This window comes from Parambassis ranga, chromosome 18 (genome assembly GCF_900634625.1).
Source record: "Parambassis ranga chromosome 18, fParRan2.1, whole genome shotgun sequence".
NCBI lineage: Eukaryota > Metazoa > Chordata > Actinopteri > Ambassidae > Parambassis > Parambassis ranga.
The window spans coordinates 11,104,645-11,127,235 of record NC_041038.1 but is presented as its reverse complement, the minus strand read 5'-3'; the positions used below and the strand labels follow the sequence as shown (position 1 = coordinate 11,127,235).

Genomic DNA, 22,591 nt, shown 5'->3' with positions numbered 1-22,591 from the left:
ATACATCTCTCACTAAGTTTATGTGAAATGTCAGTTCTTACCTTTGGTTTCCTCACGGCATGAAAAAGCCTGAAAAAGATATAAACAGAGATCTGCTGCACGGAGCAGGGGAGCTAGCTGCAAAGCAATGCAGCTAAGCAGCTAGCTCCCTGACTGAACAACATCAATCCGGACTTTCTGTAAGTATTTCAATACTGTTAGCATGTTAGCAAAACTGAAGGTTTTTACTTTGACATCACAGAGAACTTGATCCGATCACTGGAAGCGGTCTGTGGTGTAATTTTTAACAATTAAAAATATTTTATTTTTTTATGATCGTTACCCATTTTGCGAAGTATATTTTCATCCGGGCACATCTCCATTCAGCCTGTGGGTGGCAGCACCTGAACCCACGCACAATTAAAAGTGGGAGGAATTTTTAAAAAAAAAAAGGCCTTAAATGTCCACCACCTCCATTTTTCCAAGGTTTTTAATAAAGAAACCTCAGAGAGGTCAGACACACACACACATGCACACATTTTTCCATTCTAGGCCTTGAGGCAGATGAGAGGATAACAAAAGAAACACACAAAGCAGGAAGCAAATTACATAGACATATATTTATATGCATATGAATAAAAATACATATACATATTGTACAATATGTTGACAGAGCGTGAAAAAAAACAGCTCTGTCAGCCCAGAAACAGAAGTAAGCCTCTTTAAATAAGTGCAAAATGTTAATGAGACAAAGAACTGTAAAGCATATATAAAGTCTTTTTGTTTTCTGAACGTTCTTTCACATTTTGTTTTTCCTGTTCAAATCACACGGAGCAGACATGGAGATAACTTGTGCAAAGACCCATTTATATATATATTTATATATAAATTTATATCTATGTACATCGTAGTTCGTAAAGAGTAGCTGGTGCCATTAGCTTGACATTAAGTACTGCTTAAAGAAAAGACATTAGGGCCTATTGCAGGACCTTGGCTGTGCATAACAAAAAAAAAAAAAAAAAAAAAAAAAGAGCAGAATCAGTATTAAAGTAATTATTTCACACAATCTCAAAAGGACTCTGAGAGCCATTTCTGAAATGGTGGTCCAAGATGTCACAGATTGCACACAAACACAAAGCAACACTCACACTCAGCTGGAATGAGAAGTCCAAAAATAAGAACTAAAAAAAAAAAAAGAAAGAAAAAAGGCTTTGTTTAACCGACGGAAGGCTTTACTATCTCTCTGTGTCTGGAAGAGGAGTGGCATTCTTTGACTGTCTACCTGGAGCTGAGCGCACAATACAGCAAAATGTACATTACAAAAAACCGCAAAGAGGAGTCAGAGCACGACGTCAAATGAAATGTGTGTGAGTAGACGTTTCTGTGCTGTATCATCCTCCTTTTATGTCCCAAAATGGGTGAAAAATGATCAGGTTTTTCAAAATAAGAGCCGTCTGAAAAGTGAAAGAGTCTTCTACACACAGAAACAGGCCTCCTGACCTCTCAGCTCCATCTCTCTGCTCAATATTTGATGGCGAGGCGTGTGAATTATGGATGGTGCTTATAGAAAATAATACAGTGTTCAACAACAGCACAGGTGCTCTGCTGCAAAGAGCTGCGAGTAGATAACATGTTTTTTTTTTTTTTTTTTTTTTTTTTTAAGTGCAGCACTGACTGCTGGGGTCTGAACACAACAACTACAACAACAAATCACCATGCTACTCCACCGCCGCCATCATCGCTGCTGCTGCCAATACACAGGTGCAAAAAGGCCTGGGGAAGTTTCCACAGGCTGAGGTCAGAACCTCCACATGCACTCGGCTGTTTTAAACGTAGCCCGGCCTCCATTTGTAAGAGCATTTTTAAATTGATGTCATGGCAGAGTCTTTTTTTTTTTTTTGGGGGGGGGGCATCTTGTACCTTAGAGTGAGATGAAACCCAGACATGAATAGATACATGTGAAAACAGACAGGAGTTCAAAGGGGAGCGCTAACTCCTCTGACACGCACAAATTGAGGGCAAACTGCTGCGAACTGCAGGTTCTCACAGGTGAGACTTGATTTTCTTTTGGAGACAAATGAGGAAGAGCTGATCCTTCCATTTCCCGCCTGAACAGATTTAAGAAATCGAGGTCAATTTAGCCTCAGATCTGTCAATTAGAAGTTTCTGGCTTTAATTGTAAAAAAAAAAAAATCACCTCCCTGAGTAAAAAAGGGGGGGGGGGGTTAAAAAGAAAAACCTAAGTGCTTTCTATCGGAGGGAGTCTTTCCGTTTAGGGGAGGCCAAGGTAACAGGAAAACATCCAAACACAACTTAAAGACAAATCAGCCGTCAGTAGCTGCAGCTACTTCTGAAACATCATGGAACATACTGGAGACAAAGGCTGTGTTCACATTACAAGCCACATTGTTCTTAATTGTCTTCACATTCATAAATACAAATGTCTTCCAGTTCTACTCTGAAATCTATCATTCATGTCATCTACATTAAAAGAAAACATCTGTGAGGTGAAATTATATTAAAAATAAGTCGTTGTTAGACGCCTGAAACCTCTGGACGGGGGAAAGAAAAGCTGTGAATGCGTGACTCTTTCTGAGATACTGTGACATCTGTGAGTCCGACTTTAATCTGGGTCCTGACCTTGACTTGTTTCTCTGATTGGAGGCCACGAGCGCAGCACCTCCAAAGCTTTATCCGTAAACACTTTGGCAGACTCTAACCAGCACCAGCACCCTCACTGCATCTTCTCTTCTCATCCGATCCAGATATGTGATGTTTTTTTGTTTGTTTTTTGTCTTTTTTTGTTTTTTTGCACCATTTGTCCAGATCCTACCACATATGGTTTCTACACAAACACAACCAAATAAAGGATTTACAAAAAAAACTACTGCTGGACACCAAACAGACTGATATTCAACTGCTACGGTTTTTTTTTTTTCTTCTTCTTCTATTGTGATAGCACATCAACTAAAATCAAACATGGCCACTTGTACAGGAAGAGGATGTGTACATACTGCTCTCTTTTGAAATACCACTCTTCTCATTCAGACACTGATTCAATCTGAAATATTCATGTCAAGTATTTTTTTTTTCCTGAACAGTAAATGAAGGCCTGTATAGAGAGAAAACCACACGCACACAAACTCACTGGACAAAAAAAGTGAAGAATCACTTAAAACCACTGCAAAGAGAGCGGTGCTGAGAACATCTGTCTGTCAGGGTTTGACATAGACACACTGCAAAAATTCACAAGTTTCTTTTTTCGTTTCTTTTTTAACGTGGGAGAGTGGAGTCGTCACTTTCTGCCACATCGCTGTCCTTTTCACCATCTTGTGTCAGAGTGCTGTGGCATAAAATGGTGCTGCAGGAAAGCAACCCAGCCAGTTTTTCTTTTTCACATTTCTTCCTGTCTGCAGCCGCTGGAGCGTCAAACAGGTGGCCGAGGAGAAAAGCTCTTACAAAGTCCCCACAGCGAGGGACTTTAAGAAACTGTCTTCTTCCCTCCCAGATCTGCGTCCTTCCTGTCCAGCCGCATGTACGGCTCAAAAGCTGAGGACCCGCAGCCGTAGGCGGATGTCAGTTCGTGATGAGCGCCACCTAGCAGTGGCATGGAGAAGCAGAGGGAGTGCGGCGGCGGGACGCCCAGCCGCGGCGAAGGCGGGGTGCCGCCCAGTGAGGGCAGCGACAGCCCGAATGTCCCTCCAGGTAGAGAGCTGGGAGGAGTGCTGCTGCTCATCCCAGGGGAGGTGGAGGAGCCCCCGCCCGGGCTACTCAAAAGCGAACCATTTGCTGGGTGAGCTGGGGGCCCTAGAAGGGGGTTGGGAGGTGGAGCGGAGCCCGAGAGGAGGCGGCCCTGCTCCAGGAGGCGCAGGATGTTGCAGGTGGCCAAAGACTCGGACGTGGAAGAGGAGCGCTTGTCTGAGTCCTTGGTGGTGTCTTTCTTCTGCTTGGTCCGGCGGTTTTGGAACCACACCTTGACCTACAGCAACACACACATAAAATCATAACAACGATTAAATCTTTTTGCTTCTTTTTAACATACTCCCAGCTCTGTGTGTGGCTGACTTCCATTAGATCAGCTCCTTTTGTTTTTCTCTGCACATTTGATCATAGCTGGGCCCCTCTGCACTTTCTTACACTTCATGGCTCTAACAAGCAAGAAATACACAGTGATATGAGAGCTGCATAATGTAGAGAGACTATTAGCCGGGGCCAGAAAATAATATGGAAGAAATAAGGAGAAAAATCAAGTGAATACACTGATGAAATGTAGAATTATAATGCTCATCAACATCTGCCCTCTCTCACACCACTGAGCAGAGAAGGTTCACCACAGGAGCAGTACAAGCTTGGTGAACTCTGCCTGTCCTGGTCTGCCATGTTTAATTGATGGCAGCGCAGCGTGGCTTTAATGTATAGCGTGTGGAAAAGTTAGGGCTGGGGCGGGATGTTGATTGGAGGTTCACGGTGAGGTTACAGGAGATCGCTGCGTGGAGAGAAATCACATGCATGAAAAATGTATACGATCATGACCGAGATGTAGCCGGCTCTGCTTTTTCAATGCAGAATCACCAACATGCCAAGTTGGCAAGGCTCAAACATCAGCACTGCGAATAAAATATGACATTAAATAACTCACAGTAGGAATCAGAAACAAGTTCAGAAGAGTAAGGAAGCTTTTGTGGCACCAGCAACTACTTCGCTAACAGTTGATCTAATCCTGAACTCAAAACTCGGATGATTATAAAGATTCTACATTGCACAGCAGCCAGACAACACACACACTTTTACAACCTTAAAGACAGGAAGCGATTGGGTCAGGGTGTGTAATCAAAGGATGTTTTAGTAGCAGAAACAGACGCCATGAGACATGAGTCATATGTAAAGTTAAGTTAATGTAGGACAAAAAGTCTTGATCCTTCTGCAAACCTAACCAATAAATTTGGGCCTAAACCTAAGCAAATAGGGAATGAAAACCTGGCAAGGATCGAACCAGGTTGAAAGTCCAGCATATGTAATGAATCATAAAAAAAAAAATGTGATAATAAACATGCACACTAACACTAAAATAGGTTTAGGCATCAACACTACTTTAGTAGGTTTAGCAAAGGATCACAGTAAGGGTTAAAGCAGATATATTACACAAATGTTTGTGTCCTCACCACTGATAAGAGCCTAACCTGGAGGTTTAAACACACTTATTTACATAAACACATGAAGATGTGTTGCTAATTTAACCCTGGTTGTTGTAGTTGCGTTGAAAACTGGTTAGGGTGAGCTGCTCCAAACAAACAATAACAATATGAAAACTGGATTAATCTGCTTTTTATAACAGGGCCAGGATGCTGTAGTTTTAAGTGTCTCCTCTTATTGATATTAAGGGAAAGTTGATCCTCGGTGATGTTTTTGGATGTTAGCTAGCATGACATGCACCTCCGCTGACTGGTTGGCCCAGGTTATGAACCAAACTTGTCTGTTGATTCTGTGGAGGTAATCGGGCTGGCTGGCTTCACTACAGTATCACTGCACTGTACAGATGGGCTCAACGGGCAGCGAGGGTGAGTGAGATCATAGTTTCAGCCACTGACCATGGCACAAATAATGGGATCGGAGAGGATCCCACAGCTCAGACAGGAATACTGACGCCAGCAAGTCTTATTGCAAAGGCACAAGAGGGGCACAGAGAGAGGGAGGGACAGAGACAGGATGGGAGGGACTAACAACAGCAGGGCAGGATAAGTTGGCAGATTTGTACAGCTGCTTCGTCGTCTCCTTCTCAGTCGTCTTCCTCATTATCTCACTCTCTGCCTCTCTCAGATCCCTCTCTCTGTGTTTTACTCATGCGCCAACGCCTGCCAAACACCCACATCCCATAAAAGGCTTTCACCACCACAACCAATCCCTTCCCTTTACTGCCATGCTGTGGGTGTGGCTCCTGTTCACATCACGGCCTTCCTATCCACTGCTGAGGAAGGAAAACAAGTGAAGTGGGAAAAAAAAAAAAAAAAGCTTGTTGATGTTTTACAGGGATTTTATTAGAGGGAGAAACCGATGAGGAGAGAAGAAAGCAAAGCTGCCTTTGGTACATATACACTATTGGATGTAAATCCTTTTTAATGGGATCCAGGGTTCAGAGCTGGGGCAGAGATTACAAATGGAGATCTGGATCGGGCATGACCCGCATTTGCCCCGGTGCTCACCCTCTGCACCCGCCCCCGGGGCACTCCGGCCTGCTGGGGCGGAGTTAGGACCCGGGTGAGGAGGTTAGGACAGGAAGAGAAACAAAAACATATTCAAAGCTAGCTAAAATTATTTTTAGGTCGACAACAAAAATGTTTTTTAGTTTAAGAATCTTAAAAGATAAGAGCAGCCGCTCTGAAAACGTTTTTGCTGACACTTAAACCTCTGAACCACACCCACACCCGCATGAAATGCATCATCAACACTTGCCCCAATTAAAAATTCACCTAAAATAAAGAATTTTCAATAACATAATTCGATAAAAAGCAAAAAATTCAGTGGTCCTCACACTAACTAGGGAGCCATGATTGGCTGTCCTCTGATGTGTCCCGTGAATAAAAGTCTGCGAAGTTTCGATTGTTCCGTAATGTGCAAGGTAGCGAGAAATATTGCATATTGGGGATTTTCCTGAGGAAAACATATGTCACTATATGAAGAAAGCTTTCATCTCATTGGTTTTACAGCAGACTAGATGAAGGTATATGTGGGATAAAAATGAAAATGATGGGGGTAAAGCGTAGATTCAAGGTCAGGGGGAGATGATCAGGCGGGCATGCATGAAAAGACAGGCCAGTCGGGCAGAGGTCAGCCAATCAGAGGCCAGAGTTGTGAATCCAGGCAGCTGCAAACAGAGCAGCAGGGAAGCAGGCAGGGGAACTGGGCTAGAGGTAGAAAGGTTAAGCCAGATCAAGACCCAGTGTACAGATCAAATGGGCATCCATATGTGTGTTGAATAAATCAGTTAAGCTGTGCTATGCCCCAGCATGATGCTCTGACAAGTTACACACGAGCAACAGGAGGAAAGTGCGATAAATAAATAAAAAAAAAACATCATTTGCTCTAATTGTTTCTGTTTCTCATCTTTTGACCTCCCTGCTTCACCTCAATAAAACAAAGCTAAAGCTAAGCTAAAAAGCATTAAACACAGCCTCCCCTCCTGGCTGAATAATGCCGATAATGCAGAGTGAAATGCAGGATTGTAGCTTTAAACACTTTAAGAAGGACACTTTGGTGACTCTTTCACACTTTCTATGACCTCTCCAGCAGCTCGGTGCTCCCATTGTGACCCTGATCAGACCCCCTGATGCCGGGCATGTGACACGCAACACACACAATGAAAACGCTTTTCCGTGGTGATTGTACCAGGCACACCAGGGGCCATTGAACTGTACGTAACGGACCAGAGGATACGCTCAGCAGCTATATGTACGTAATGAGCCAGCTCAGCTGTACTGTAAGGCTGGATCTACTGAGGAAACATAACAAGGTAATCGGATGATCCAGTGACTGGGTCAACAAGGATCAAAACTGCACCAAGTTACAATTGTTATGTATGACTAGAATAATTCTGAGTTTGTTTCCACTACATTTGTAGTTTACTGAGGCCTTTATGTGTGTGTGTTTTTTTAAACAACATGCATTTATTGTGAAGGTTGTGGTGCACTTGTTTTGAAAGGACACAATATATTTGTAATATTTATTAATTTTTCTCTTTTTTTAGTAGTTTTGTGGTGGTTTTAGACCCATTTAACTCCGGTTTAATCCAAATATGGGCAAGGATCTGGTGCATATACATATATGTATATATAATGTTAAGACTTGATATAATTTAAGCAGGTGAGTCATCAAACATGTTTTTTTCTGCTGTCACAATGGTCATTTAACATGTGGGTCTATGTGGATGGACTCACTTTTGGAGCCACCCTCAAGTGGCACTGGAACAGATCCAGCAGATTGATTTGTGATTAAAAATTTGTCAGGGTCCATCCTCCTCATAACCGTTATCAGCATCCTCATCACATTTCACCTGACCTCTAAAGCATAGCATGTCTATCCAGGTTCAGCCAGGGGTTAACCCCGTCTTATAGAATTGCTGGTAGATATGGCAGCCTAATCCTCCTTAACGCAAAAGCACTTGGGACTGTTATGAGGCCCACCTCTCTCTCCCTCTCTCTCTCTCTCTCTCTCTCTCTCTCCCTCTCACTGTGTCTGCCGCTCCAGGTGCCACTCCCTTCCCATACAGTAACATCAGAGCTGTGCCACACTTGAGTGGCCGGCATGGGTTTGGACATGGTCCATGACTTTTCCTGCATTTCACCCTGCTGTCAGTCGAATTTTCTTTGGCAGAAACGTGTGGTTGTTTCTTTGCCGTGCGGCCTTGGGATGTCCAAACCCTTCATGAACACAGACAGGTTTTGTTGCCACAGCTGGCTAAAGGGAGACGCATTAAATCACAAAGCTTTTTTATTCCTGTATTGTATGTCTGTGCACACAAGCTCTGTCTGTGGACCCCCTCTTCCACAGCTCCTGAAGGTTTTTCCGTTTTTCATCTGACGGGGTGACTGCACCACCATTTGATGTGGCTTCATGTTCATATTTCAGATTCTTACTTTATTTATTTGCCTCTTCCCCAACTCTCAAAATGGCCGACACGTGTACAACCTTAGACTGCGCTGATTGTCAGGGGCGTCAGGTCTGACCCTGACAATGTGTACAGAGTGTGTGTGTGTGAGTGATTGTGTGAAGTGAAAACCTCTTTCCACAGCAGTCGAAGGATTACATGTTGCTCCATATGTTTGGAAAATTACACTATCCTTGGCTGCACATACACTTCACTCTGCCAGAAGCTGATGAACAAGTCAATTCAATCTGAGAGAGTGATTAAGGACAAAGGCAACTAAGACTTAATTGCCATTATGTTCTGATTATCTAATCAGTTGATTAGATAATCAGAGCTTCGCAGGTTTCTTCCTGACCATCATCGAGTCAGACTAAAGTTCCCATTCTGCTCCAGTTTTAGGCCACTGCAGTGACTTTCTTTGCAATATTCAAACTCCAAACGCACAAAGGCAGCAAGTGTCTGTGTGTGTGTCTGTCTGCCTTCCTATCTCTTTCTCTGCTCCGAGTGTTTGGACAATTCTCGCACTGTGCGGCCGCCTCTCTGCTACATCTGCACGGCTATACGTCATTGGCCAGGTCCTCTGTCCTCCAGACAAGTGGCCAGACATCGTCTGTCTGGGTCGTCATGGAGAACAATACACACAACGGGGCACATTCACTGTACGCAGACACACACGTAAACGTTAACAACTCGCCATCCTGTCTCCGTTATCGTCAGCCTCAGCGTACAGATGCAGCCAGTCAAGCCTGTACTGGTGTTAATCTTCAGGATATCTTATGTTATAAATTACAACTCTCATTTCAGGCGCTGAGTTTAAAACTCGCCTTCTTTGGCACCCTCAAAAATGAAGAAGAAGCTCAGTGGTCACTAGTCCGACAGAGGATGGTGCCATCGCTGCTGTGGACCACTTCACATACATGTGTGTGTATATATATATATATATATATATATATATATATATATATATATATATAGGAGGGGGCGCAGTCTAGAAATAGAACAGGCTCTTTTTTACCTTAGGTCGTGAACTTACTAATCACCCATTATACTCTTTAAAACTAGTCACACAAGCAGGTGCAGCGTCTTATCTGAGAATTTAGATTTAACTGGTTTCATAAGTGGTTTTGTGAAGGGCACCCTCTATTCCTAGAAGTCGTAAACAGCTGCTCAGCCCTGACCTCTGACCTCCCAGTACAAAAATAAAAATACAAACGAATGAATAATTCTAAGTTTTAGTTGTTTCAGGTATTAAAGAAATTGGGAGATTTGCCTTTAATCACATTAACTTGAGCCTGTGATTTACCTCATACATGCACCTTTAATGGATACAGGTTTGTTGTTATTGGTACATGTAGATAACTGTGAGTTAAAATGTTGATTTAAGTTCCGGTAGGTGTTCTACACACACATCTAAAAAGTCCTTTATGGGCTTTTAAAGCCTGATGTAACAGTTAACAAATGTGGTCCTCATACAAACACTTAAGTTTCATGAACTTTGAACTTCTAATCAAAAGCCTCTCTCCTCTGTGTGTCCTCGACCCACAGTGACAACAGCAGTGGGACCACATTTCAGCACATCTGTGCGTTGTTCTGGCCAGCTTTACATTCAAGATTAAAGATGATTTCATTACTGAGCGCCGGCTCCTATTTGCTGCAGGATTAAAGCCGTTTAATGCAGTGCAGCCATCATTAAATCCATAGCTGCTCTGTGGTGAGGGCTGCAAACAGCAACACACTGATACAATTGACACAACTTGTACATCAGCTGTAGGAAGAGCTTAGAGTGACACACACACACACACACAGTCAGAAATGATGCATGCACCTAAAACTTTTCCACAGACAGGAAGTGCTCATGTAAACACCATGAACGCCCACATACCTTCACAATAAGAGCAGAGACCTCCGCTATCATCCATCAGTCCCCCAATAATCTGTCATCACCCGTACTGAAACTGAAATGGAGGCTCCTTCATGTTTCCGATCAGGGTCTCACTGTGTGCATGTGTGTGCGCGCTCATGTAAGTGTGTGCGCGCGCAGCACCCCCTCCTGCTGTGCTTTACCCTGTAGCGGGGAGCCACCTGCCGGGATGAAGGGAGAGCTCCGAGCTGGATTACTCGGTAACGCGTTACAGCAGCGGGATTACTGAGTGCAGGAAAAGTTATAGACTTCTGAAGAAGCTGCAGCCACACGAAGAAGAGACGAATCCACGCGGGTTTTAACCTCCTGCAGGCTCAGTTCAAATGTGTAAATGCGTAAAATGCGCGCTTAGACGCAAATACATGCGTGTAGGAGGGTTGAAAATGGAAGGTAAAGACGCACATATATCTTAAAGATAAGGATAAACCCACCCTTTAATGTGCTGTTGTCAACTTAATTTGTTATAATTGTTCAAAACTTTTTATTTAATCAACGTGAGCGTTTATTTAAAACAAGCGTCTGTAGATGTAACCATGCGCAGCAACCAAATATACCAAGGAGCGCTTAATGAAAATAAATAAACAATAATCTGTTTTTTTATTACGGTAAAATTGAACCAAAGTCGCCACAAATGTTTGGAAAATGTCCTTAAAAAAATATAAAGCTTTATTTTAAGCACTGCGCGCATTTGAGAAGATTTTTAATAAACGCCCCAATCAGATCATCGGATAGAATAAATCCCACATTTCTTATTTTTATATTGTTTAGATATTTTTTATAATAAATTTAGAACATGTGTGTGTGTGTTTGTGTTTGTGTGTGTGTCTGCTGCCTCGTTGCGTGATCACTTTGAATACCTGACCAAACTAATTGAAGTTACAGCATGGGTCAGTGACCAAACCCCCAAACATTGTTAAAAAACACTTAACTATCCAACCTCCCATATTACCGTGATTAGTATTTGTGCTCCTGCCACAAATAAAGAGCTCGTTTGAAGTAGAATAAGACTTTTAGAAATGTTTCTGTTAAAGGAAAAAGGTTTGAATTTCTGAATGGTTTCCCAAACGAAAACACGGAGAATAATCCAAGTTACTCCGAGTTCTGAGGCCTTTTGTTGCTTTTAAGTAAAGTACACAGTGTCTTCTGCCAACTTCTGACTAAGTGGGGAGAAAAGAAAAGTTTTTTTTTTTGGCTTCCAACAGGAACCACCTCGCCTGCGTTAGCGCGTATTTAATGGCAGAAATAAAGAGGCAGGTAAATGGGCCTCTGTGCTTTTAAGCTGGAGCGTTCTTTCATTTAAGTACGAAAATCAGATTATCTCCTCAAAAACCCTTCAGCAGGAACTCACAACATCAACAAACAGCGCGAGGGCGCCTGAACACAGCCCAGAATTGCCTCAAATGTGATTCTTCTTCCATTGATCAGCCTTGAATTTGCTTAAAATTACGCAACAAATAAAAAAAAACGATAATAACGAGAAAGAAAAGTCAACTAATGCCAGCTAAAAGCCTTTCGATCACACCTAAAAGCTGCTTCAAAAGCAAGAATTTCAATTTAATATTTGACATCATTATCAGGGAGACTTTTTATTAGCCCATTTACATTTTGCTCTCACTTGAAGGACAGGCAGCTTCCATCCTGCTGCCCGGCGTCTCCTCAGCAGCAGCAGCAGCAGCAGCAGGAAGCGGAGGCTCTCCCATTAACGCCCCCAGAGTCAGCACTAATGAGGGGCACAGTGGCTGCTCTGTGTTCCCACACACACACACACACACACACACACTCACACTTCATGCTTATTGTAGTCCTTAAGGTTTACTCCACAGCCTGCAGTCACGGTGCGTGTAGTTCAGGTTAGGATGCAACAAGTGTTTTTATGCACATTATGAATGAAGTCTGCAAAGAACACGTGACGTATTTATGCACATTTTCGTTTTTTTTTTCCAAGATATTTTTCGTTTTGAGGGGTTTTGTTGCACCTTCCTCGGATAATTTGAAACATACATTGCACCCAGTGTGAAGGTTTGGCACCCAGTGCGCACAGAAACACAGTTTTATTATTCACTGTGGCTCCAATAGTGACGTGTGAGAGAGTTACACCCTGTACAATGCATTTAAAAATAAACCTATAATGAGCTTTTTTTTTTTTCTTTTTTTAAAAGAAATGACTGTATAAATTTACATCATGTCTTCTTTGATGCCACAATATTTTCCAGCATTTTTAATTTATTTTATTTTATTTTATTTTATTTTTTGGAGGGTGTATAGGGGGAACAAAAATAAAGAAATCTGGCCTGCACCACTGCTGCTGTGTGACTCCATATATCCCTCTGAAGCCTAACCAGAGAGGGTGGGCTCGTCCCAAAAGGTTTTGAATGAATGTGTGTGTGTGTGTGTGTGTGTGTGTGTGTGTGTGTTTATTTATTTTAAATAAATAAATAAATAAAACTTTACATTTTAAGCTTCACTGGAAGCATACAAACGTATGCTCTATGTGCCTTTAAATTTCAAATCGTGTACAAAAACACATCTAAAAATCATTTTATATAAATAAATGTGATTGTTGTGTCTTTGTTGTAGAGCGTGTGTGTCACACACATATAGGCCACAATTCTCAAACCTATTAATTTATTTATTTAATCAACTGTAATTTTGGTATTTATAAAATATTTGCATACACATATAGTCACATTTTTTATGTTTTAAAATATACCTGTGGTCTCATAAATACTCTATGTTTAGGCCTAAAGAAGGCTACATGCTAATTTCAGGCCTATACTGACAGGCTGTGAACCCTGTTATATAGATTCTGTTTCCCTCTATGTAAATCAGCCATAGATGCAGTTTTAAAATAGCCATAAATATTTTTTTATTCTGGGTTTGGCCTCCATGTAGCCTATAGCTCTCCATGTAGCCTAGCTAACTTCCATTTTGTGAGCTATTTTTGGGGCGGGGCCTAACCTCCCTCTCTTCTGATTGGCTGAGGAACCAATTAAAGCTTCTGCATACACCTGTATATAAATGAGTTCAAACTGTCTGGCTAATGCTAACCGAAAATACCAACAGCGAAAAGTAGCATTTGAGCTGTGTTAGCTAACTTGCTAACTGGAATAAAAAGTGTAAACACGCCGTTTAAAATAATTATTATGAATTATCTGCCGTGTGTTTTGTTTGTGTTGACTTATTTTTCTCTTACCTGTGTTTCGGACAGGTTCAGCTGCCGGGCCAGCTCCGTCCGCTCCCGCCCCACCACATACTGGCACCGCTGGAACTCCAGCTCCAGCCGGTACAGCTGCTCCGCCGTGAAGGAGGTCCGGGTGCGCTTGGGCCGGTCCAGGTCGAGGCCCTTCGGCAGGACAATCTCTCGGATGGTGCCTTTGGCGTCTGTGCAGAAGAGAAACCATGCGAGTAAAAAAAAATAAAAAATAAAAATGCACTGAGGGCCTCATTGCATCATTTCTGCTGTTATTAAGCTAAACAGGAAGTAGAAACTTAGCTTAGCTAACACCTGAAGCCACTGTTTAGCATCTTTTTTGCGACACAAAGAGACATTTGTACGTTTTAACAAGTGTTTAGTATTTATAAATATTAGACTCATGCTAATATTAGATGATACATACTTTTATTTGTATATTTAGCTAGTAAAACCTAGCTAACAACATCATTATGCTAAACAATGAACCCTTGCTACTGTAAATATTAAACTTAGACCTTTATTAGCTCATATGTGCTTTTTTGTTTTTTATTTTTATTTCATTTTTTTTAAGTATTACTCTATTGTTAGCATCTTTATGCTACAAAAACACACGTTTGTGCAGGGCTGGAGTGACTGTGCGGTGATAAGGTGCCAAACCGGTGTAATATTTATGAGTGGAGTTATAGGCTAATGGATGAAGAGGGGAGAGGAAACGGATGGATGCTGTTATATTTAAAACACAACAAGTCAACAGGCGAAAGTCTTCTGTGTTATCTGACTATTATTATACAGCTGTTTATGCGCATATGTCTCTATGCACGAGAAGAACTCAGGCTGAACTCTTTGTGCGTAAAGACTTCATCCCTGCTCGTTGCTTTTCAGCCGTTTTTTCCTTTTCCTGACATGACCTTGAGCTCTGGATCTCTGCAACCGACTTGAAAACGGACCTATTGCGTGTTTTGCAGTGAGTCAAAATCTGAGCGTCACTCCCAGCACTGTTTCCACTTCAGATATTATGGCTGTGCGTCATTGTGTGTCCACAAACCACAGCACAGTTGTTTTTCTGGGGCGATTTATTGTTACGAGTTTACATACATCCTATATATGAGTGTTGTGTAACCTACTTTAAGTTGTTTATTTCTATTCGATGAGAAATTATTTTTTAAATGAGCTGTTTATGCTTAAGACTGCACGCACGATTAGGACACAATAAATATAAAAGTTACTAAAAATATCAAGGCACAATGAATGAACCATGCAGGACAGGGAACCACTATTTACAGAAAAATAAACAAATGGCTAAAATAACATCACAATGCTTTTCCTTTAATAATATTGCAGACATTTTTTTTTAAAGCATTTTTCCCAGTACAGCCCCTTCTTTGGCTATGCACCTTAGCCAAGAATATTTGTTCGTATTTATCACATTGGAGTGGACGCGGGGGGTCAGACAAGACCTTCTCTTTGTCCGGGGTTTTAAAATCATAAAATATGCAATCCAATAAAATATGAAGAGCGCTGCATTAAATATGAAACAAAAAACCGAATGAACCAAACACCGATAGTGTTTCCATATAGGAAGGCCGTGCGTAAAGGCAACGCGTAAAGTTCCATTCAGGTTATTTTTAACTTTTCTCGCTGTGGAGCGAAATGTCCTCTGATGCAGAATGAGAATGAGAATTGGTCGGCGAAAGAATTCAGAATTTAAATAGTTAATATAAAAAAAAACAGCAGTGGATTTATTAATTCTGGTTTTGGATGTTAATCAAACTGCCACGGACTCTGCCTCTGTCATGTGTTTGGTTTGCCTTCAGGCCTCAGCTACATAATGAAACATGCCTACGAGGTCTCCATCTTTACGCACGCTTTAGAGACTTTGCGTAATGTGTCCAAGCAAATGAGATTCTCTACCAGAGAGACCATTTTTTTTCTGGAAAAAAATACTCACACACACACACACACACACGAGTATACAGCATAATGCGTTTACATATTTTTCTTGTCGAGGCCCAAAGCCAAATAACAACTCAAACCGTGGAAACGTTTGCAAGCAGAGGAGGAGAGAACCGGCGGCTGCACACAGACCTGCTGACCTCTCGGTGACCCCCCCCCCCCACCCTCCGCCCTGCGTAAAACCAGAGCACCGAGTCTCTGCAGACGTTCAGCTACAGAGAATCTCACTCAAAGCCGGCTCACAGATCTGTTCTATAGGCCACTTCCTCCTCATATAGACAGCATTAACACGCACAATAACCAGCGGCGAGCCACAGAATGCTCAGTAAAAGTGCAGCCGGTGTGTAGAATAACATCCACCTACAATAACAAATGTCTCTGTGCGTCTCTCCTGCAGCTGTAGGTGGATTTTGATTCACGTGTCTCTATTTTCCTCATAATAATTTTCAAACCCTCTTTGGCTCAACGTGCTACTTCTGCACTGCAGAGGAGACTAACCGTTCCATACCAGATGACACTAACCGGCCAATTTCTAACTGCATTGGTCTGGAACCGGGATTTGATACGGGCCGATATATCGATTCCTTCCACAGCGCACAGTTACGCACGAATACAAAAAATATCATAACACACGCTGCAGCTTCATTTTTGACCTTTTTTTTAAAGGGACTTCTGAACCGCACTGTCTGCTGCTATCTTATCTTAAAAGTCACATTTAAAAATTATTCTTATATTATAAATTCAGACCCCCCTTTCCACCCCCCCTCCATCCCCACCGGCCTGAACACAGTTACAGTATCCTCTATTGCAGTAGAGTTATATATATATGTGATAAATGTAGTAGCTGTGTATACTTTTACACACATTTATTTATTTAATTTATTCACCAAGATAAATTTAAATAAAGGCTGTTTAATTGTCTATTTTTTTACTCCAATACAAACAACAAGTACATTCAAACATTTAAAAAAAAACTAATGACGTGAACATACATTTACTGTGTCTCCCCTGCAGCAACAATAAGGAACTAAATATTACTCTGCTGCTCATTAACATGCTGTGGGTACAAAATGACAGCTAACACACACACACATTAACACACTGCTTGTACGCTCACAGCTGATGTGTGTGTGTGTGTGTGTTTATTTCTATTGTTTGAGTGACTGCTCGATGATCTCTCTTTGTTTACTATTTTTTTCCCTCAGCTTTGATTTTAAAACCAGAAAAACTTTAAAAGATAAATACAGGAAATCCATTTGAATGCAGGTAAAACACAGAGCAGCATTTTTCACTGTAGCTGAATGTCACTGTGTGTATTTCTGGTTTGACCATTTCAATTTTTTTTTTATTTTTATTATTACACGAACAAAAGGAAGGCGTCCTGATGTGGACTCCCAGTTATTCTTATTTACAAATAATCCTGATATAATAAGACTAATAATAAATAATTATACACGTTTTTCCAGCTGTTTATATTCTAAGCTTTAACGTGTTGCACTGACCTCCTCTATATTTAGTGTTTGTCAGTGTAACTTTTTCAAACTCTTACATATTTTCGAAATATTTTATACATTATATAATTTTATTTTTCTAAGTAGTATCTATGATAAAGGGCTTTTTGTGTCTGCATATTTCTCTTTTATTATTGATTGCACTGCCTGTCCAGCCTGGAGCTCAGCATTATTATTATTATTAGGACAATTATTGTTGTGCTGTTTATTTTATTGTAAACTATTACAATAAAATAAACAGTCAACAGATTGTTTTGGTTCTGTTTGCCTCCACTTACCTCTTACTAATATCCTCCGACAGTAGTCTGGGTCCACTCCCAAAAGTTTGTCATGCCCGTCTTCGCTGGAGGACGTCGGCGTGGACGCTGATGTCCCCGGGGTGTCGGTGGAGCTCTGCACCGGGGACCGGCTCCCTATCTCGGCGCGACACTTTGTCTCCATCCTGTCCGGGCACAGCGGGTTGGGTCCACAGCGGTGGCTCCCATCGCCCATAGTCGTGGCCTGATCAAACATCTACAAGTAAGTTTGGATCTTTAAAGACAACCTCTGCCTGTCCCTCTGTCCCTCTGCTGCTGCTGCTGCTGCTCACACTTCTCTCTTTACTTTCTTCTCCTCTTTGCAAAAGGAGAGCATGCCCACCTCTCCCGCTCCAAAAAAAAAGTAGATCCAGTTACAAAGGAACCATTCGGTCCAGCACCGGAACCGGACTGGGCTTCAGGTGTTGCATTGCAGCGTGGACTCACAATACGAAGTCCAAACAACGGTTAAGAACGAATCGTTCAGGGGGGTGAAAAAAAAAACACAAGATCCTGCTCTAACTACAGAAGTCAGGTGCAGAGGGAACGCATGGTGCAGCTTGCAAGGTACAAGGGGGCAACAAGATCTATGGAGGAGCGGGGAGGTGCCACAAACACTCACACACTGCTCACCCACGTAGAAATAAAGTGAGAGGCGGCGCACAGGAAAAAGGAGGAAGAGAGCAGCGGTCACAGTTCACTGTGCACAAGCCAAGAAGGAAAGTTTGTCCTGGTTCCAAAAGCTGCAGCCTGTTACTTCACTCCCGGTCACATCGGCTGGCTCTGCGGATCCCTGGCTGCATGTTGGAGGTGGTGAGATGTTCCACATGAGGGGTCGGAGCTCTTCTGTTTTTTTTTTTTGTGGAAAGCGCACAACACAAGATGTCTGTGTCTGAAAAGCCCCTCAGGAGGGGGAACTGTCGGGAAAATGGGAAATGGTCACATTTGCTGACAAACTGAAGTCTCTTGCTCTGGTGTCAGTTTGTTATCATTTGCTTCAGAGCTGAAACATCACGTCTGAGCGGGGCGGAGGAGACACCCTGCCTGCACTAACCGAGCAAAGACGTTGGTGTGTGGATAATATTTGTGGTGACACACAGTACACTTTAACGGAGGCAGGAACCCGAGACGTCACTTCCTGCCCACGCAGCAGGGTCGTCACTGATTGGTCTGCTTGGCAGGGCACGTTTTGACAAGAGGATGAGCGGCGCTTGCGGACCGGGATCAGGCTGGGAGACATGAGATGATGGCTGTGTGTCCTGTTTTTGTTCCGCGGTGGAAACGCAGCGCTGGCCCGGGCTTCCCCGCAGCACACTCACTGGTTTTGTTTGAGGTTTTTATGGCCGAAGATTGAACTTCTCACTCCAGAGAGCAAAGTGAGCGCAGGGCGCATGCACAGTAGACTCTCCTGACCCAGTAAGCCATTCAAAAATATATCACTGATTCTTCTCTAAATTCCCCCAAACACGTGATCTTAATGTTAAAATGTTATATTTCTTTTATTCAGTTTGTTGGATACATCTGCCTTTACCAGACAAGAGACATCCTGCAGATATATTTAGATGCCTGAACATTAATATTAAAGCCACATTCAAATCTGCTTTTATACATTTAATCTTTCATTTAAAGGCCCAGTGAGCCCATTTCTTATTCGAATGAAAAATATCTGAAAGCACAAAGTCGTCAATTTCTGCTATATTTGAAACATCTATCAATATTTTGTTAAAAATACACATGCGATAATATCGAAAAATCGCTCAGATTGACACTCTATTGTACCTGAATGATGGACTAAGCCCTTAGAATAAAAGTGAATTTTACTGATAATGTTGATATGCTGCTAATGTGGTTGTTAAGATTTTTTCAAACCGGGATAATCATCATTTTATAACATTATCTTTGCAGTGTGTCACTTTTTTCACAGACAGACTTAAAACTTAAAATAAATGTTGGTTCTGTTTGTGACACACAACCAAAAAAAATCAGCAAAAAGAAGAAAATATCAGCACAAAAAAAATCATCTGTAGGCAGACACAGGCCTAAATATGATCAAAGATCTAAAAAAAAGTGTATTAAACAGGTGTTTCTGCTATTTTGTCCACCCCTCCTCCACACACACACACTTGCCTTAAGTCTTGCTGTATAAGCACTGTGCTCATACTGAGCTGTTAACACATGATAAATGAGCAGAGAGTGAGGCGGCTGTGGAGGATGAATGCAGCAGCTCGTTGACTGCCTGATCTTCATCACTCCTGTTTTCTCTGGCTGCTCCGTGTTGATGCTGCAGCCTGTAGTTTGTTGTGATTGTGAGATAATTTCAGCTGAAACACTGGGTGGAATTTCCTCTTTACAGGTGAAACATCTCTGAAAAAACACAGTGGGGTGGAAAAAAAGAGGCAAAAAAAGAGAAAGAGACAGAGACAGAGGGGGGAGAGAGGCATTTTGAGCAGGATTATATAATTATAGTTTTGCTCTGTGTGTTTTTTCTTATTTTTCTTATCTGAGGCCGTAATTACTGCACACAGCCATGGGTCGTTACTCCTTTCAGCTGGCCTAATCTCACAGAGGATGAATAGAAACTGTCAATCAGACGCTGCACTCAGCAGCAAGACAAGAGGGGACTGATTGCTGCTGCTGCTGCTGCCACACACACACACACACACACACACACACACACACACACACACACACACACACTTTCTTCCTCCTTCTCTTCAGTGTTTTCACCCTCTCTGATGCACAAAACCTCCCAAAAAGCACATTTCACATTTTAAATTTCAGTCTTTGGGTGTATTAGGAAACACTTTTGTGCCGTTCTGTGATTATAATATTTTAACCAGCGTAAGGGAAGATTTTTTATGGCTTTGGCTGACAAATTGCCATTCAGGGTGTGTGTGTTTACTCCACTGACTTGAGTTCATTCTCAGCACACAAGGAACAATGACAACTGCTCACACTATATCTGATACAATTCACAATATTTGTTTTGGAAGCATAAATGTTCTGAGCACTTTGCTGAAAGTTTCATTTGCCCAAAAGCAGCAACAAAGAAAATACAATAAATGGTGAATAGAGCAGGCTGACGGACCATGTTTTCAGTTGAACACTTTTTTTGAAAGCTTTGAATATTTTTCCAGCAGTAGTGTCTGTTCTTGCTGAGTATTTTCTGTCCTGTTTTCCTTTCCTGCACACTTTTAACATCAACTTTAATACACGAAGCAGCCATTTTGAAGAAATTAATAATTCATAAAACTGCATTGTATAATTACATAAAGCTTAACAGACTGTAGAAGAAGTTCTGCAAAGTTTTCAAATAATTAAACCTCCTATGACCCACCTGTGGGTCCCGACCCAGAGTTTGGGAACAGATGGTGTGTGAACACTTTCCAGCTGTAACATCTGCTCTGACCTCACGGTGATCCCGCACTTACACTGTAAAATCTGAAATATAGAAATAACTTCAATTCCTCCCACTTTTTTTAAAAAAAACTCGGGGACGTCCCTGGAAACTTTTAGCTCCATCTTGACCAGCTGGACCATTAACATGCTGCTTCCATGTGAATGTTGGAGCTGTGCACACATTTTTAACACGCATCCATTGTGCACTCACTTCCTGCTTCTGATGTTGCTGTTTTAATTTGGCTTAAAGTAAACATGTCTTCCAGAAAGTTTCAGTCAGATCAATCCAAAGGGAAAAAAAACATGGATCCTTCATGTGTTTTTAAATTATGATAATCAAATCTAAACTCATTCCTCCAGACTTCAAAACCAATTTGACTTAAATCACTTCTGCTCTACTCAAAATCATCATTATATTAAATTACAGCACATTTCCAGGCGCATACCTCCTGTCACATGACACTGCTGTCCACAGATCTGCCCACAGGCCCACAGGCCAAAAGGAAAACAGTTTATTTGCACCACGCACCGACTGCCTCATCCCCCCCTCAGTGTGCGCCTGGATTGCGGCCTCGTGGAGATGAATCTGATCAATCAGATCAATCAACAGAGATTACTGTAATCCCGGAGGTCAGAGGGAGGGCACCGGGCCACGCAGAGTTCACACATCCCACACAGCCTACAGACTGAAATCTGGGCAGGAATGGCAAACATTTGAACACGTGTACGCGCGCAGCTGTGCGTTTCCGTCGCAGATTGAATGCTTTCTTGTTGATTTAATTCGCTGAAGGTGCCAACAGAGCAGCGTGATGATGACGGCGGACCAAACAAAGCGGCTCGCAGCCCTGTTTGTGTTTCAGTTTTGCGACAAACAAAAACAAACAATGACATTAAAGGCTTGATGCACCTGATGTTACACACGTTAAAATAAGCGGCGCAGTGCGTGGACGCGGACACGCCGAGAGAGAGAGAGAGAGAGAGAGAGAGAGAATAAAAATCCCTGCACGCGTAAAGACGCACAGGTTTGCTGAAATAAAAGGAAGCAGCGCGCCTGTGTTTCACTGCAGAATAAACCAACAACAACAAACTGCTTCCATCTTATGGTGGATCAATCAGATCGATCAGGATTGACCTGAAACATTATTTAGCTGTGCGTTTTCAGCCCTAATGGTGGAAATATGAGACTAAAAACTTCACAATAAAAGTCAAATTAAGTTAGTATAAAAAAATAAAACAAAAAAAATCTGTGGACTTTAAAAAAAAAATGAAACGACCGGCCAGGATCAATAAGAACTGACCCTGTAATTTACATTATTTTAGTTTTAAAACATTATAATAGTACAGTTTGTTTTCCGTTTGAGTAAAATTACAAAAAAGTATTTACATATTTATTATTATTATTATTTTCGAACGGACGACACAACAACCGAAAAATATAAAATATGCAATTCGAGCCGATTTAAAAGCTTCAGCGTGAATTGTTTATCAACAAGTAGAAGTTTTATTCTTCTGTCCCAGTGTGAGAACAATATTTATTACTAATAGACATCAACAGCTGAATAATTCAGCTGGATCTGTCCTCTGTTCTCCTGCTCATAGTTTATGCATGTTTGCTCAAACCTCTGGAAATATGAAATTTTGTTTTAGATTTAAAAAAAAAAATATTTTCAGGAGACAGAATTCAACTTTAGCTGCAGT

The 22,591-nt window shown here is 41.8% G+C and overlaps 1 protein-coding gene across 1 annotated transcript; it reads right to left on the bottom strand.

Annotated features, from left to right (window-relative positions):
* Window positions 1–3,460: 3,460 nt before the first annotated feature.
* Window positions 3,461–17,711, bottom strand: vax2 (ventral anterior homeobox 2). The gene is made up of 3 exons (XM_028429604.1): window positions 17,477–17,711; window positions 13,735–13,922; window positions 3,461–3,958 (listed from the first exon to the last, which is right to left on the bottom strand). The coding sequence occupies exons 1-3, from the start codon at window positions 17,709–17,711 to the stop codon at window positions 3,461–3,463; spliced, it is 921 nt and encodes a 306-aa protein (XP_028285405.1).
* Between the last annotated feature and the right edge of the window lie 4,880 nt (window positions 17,712–22,591).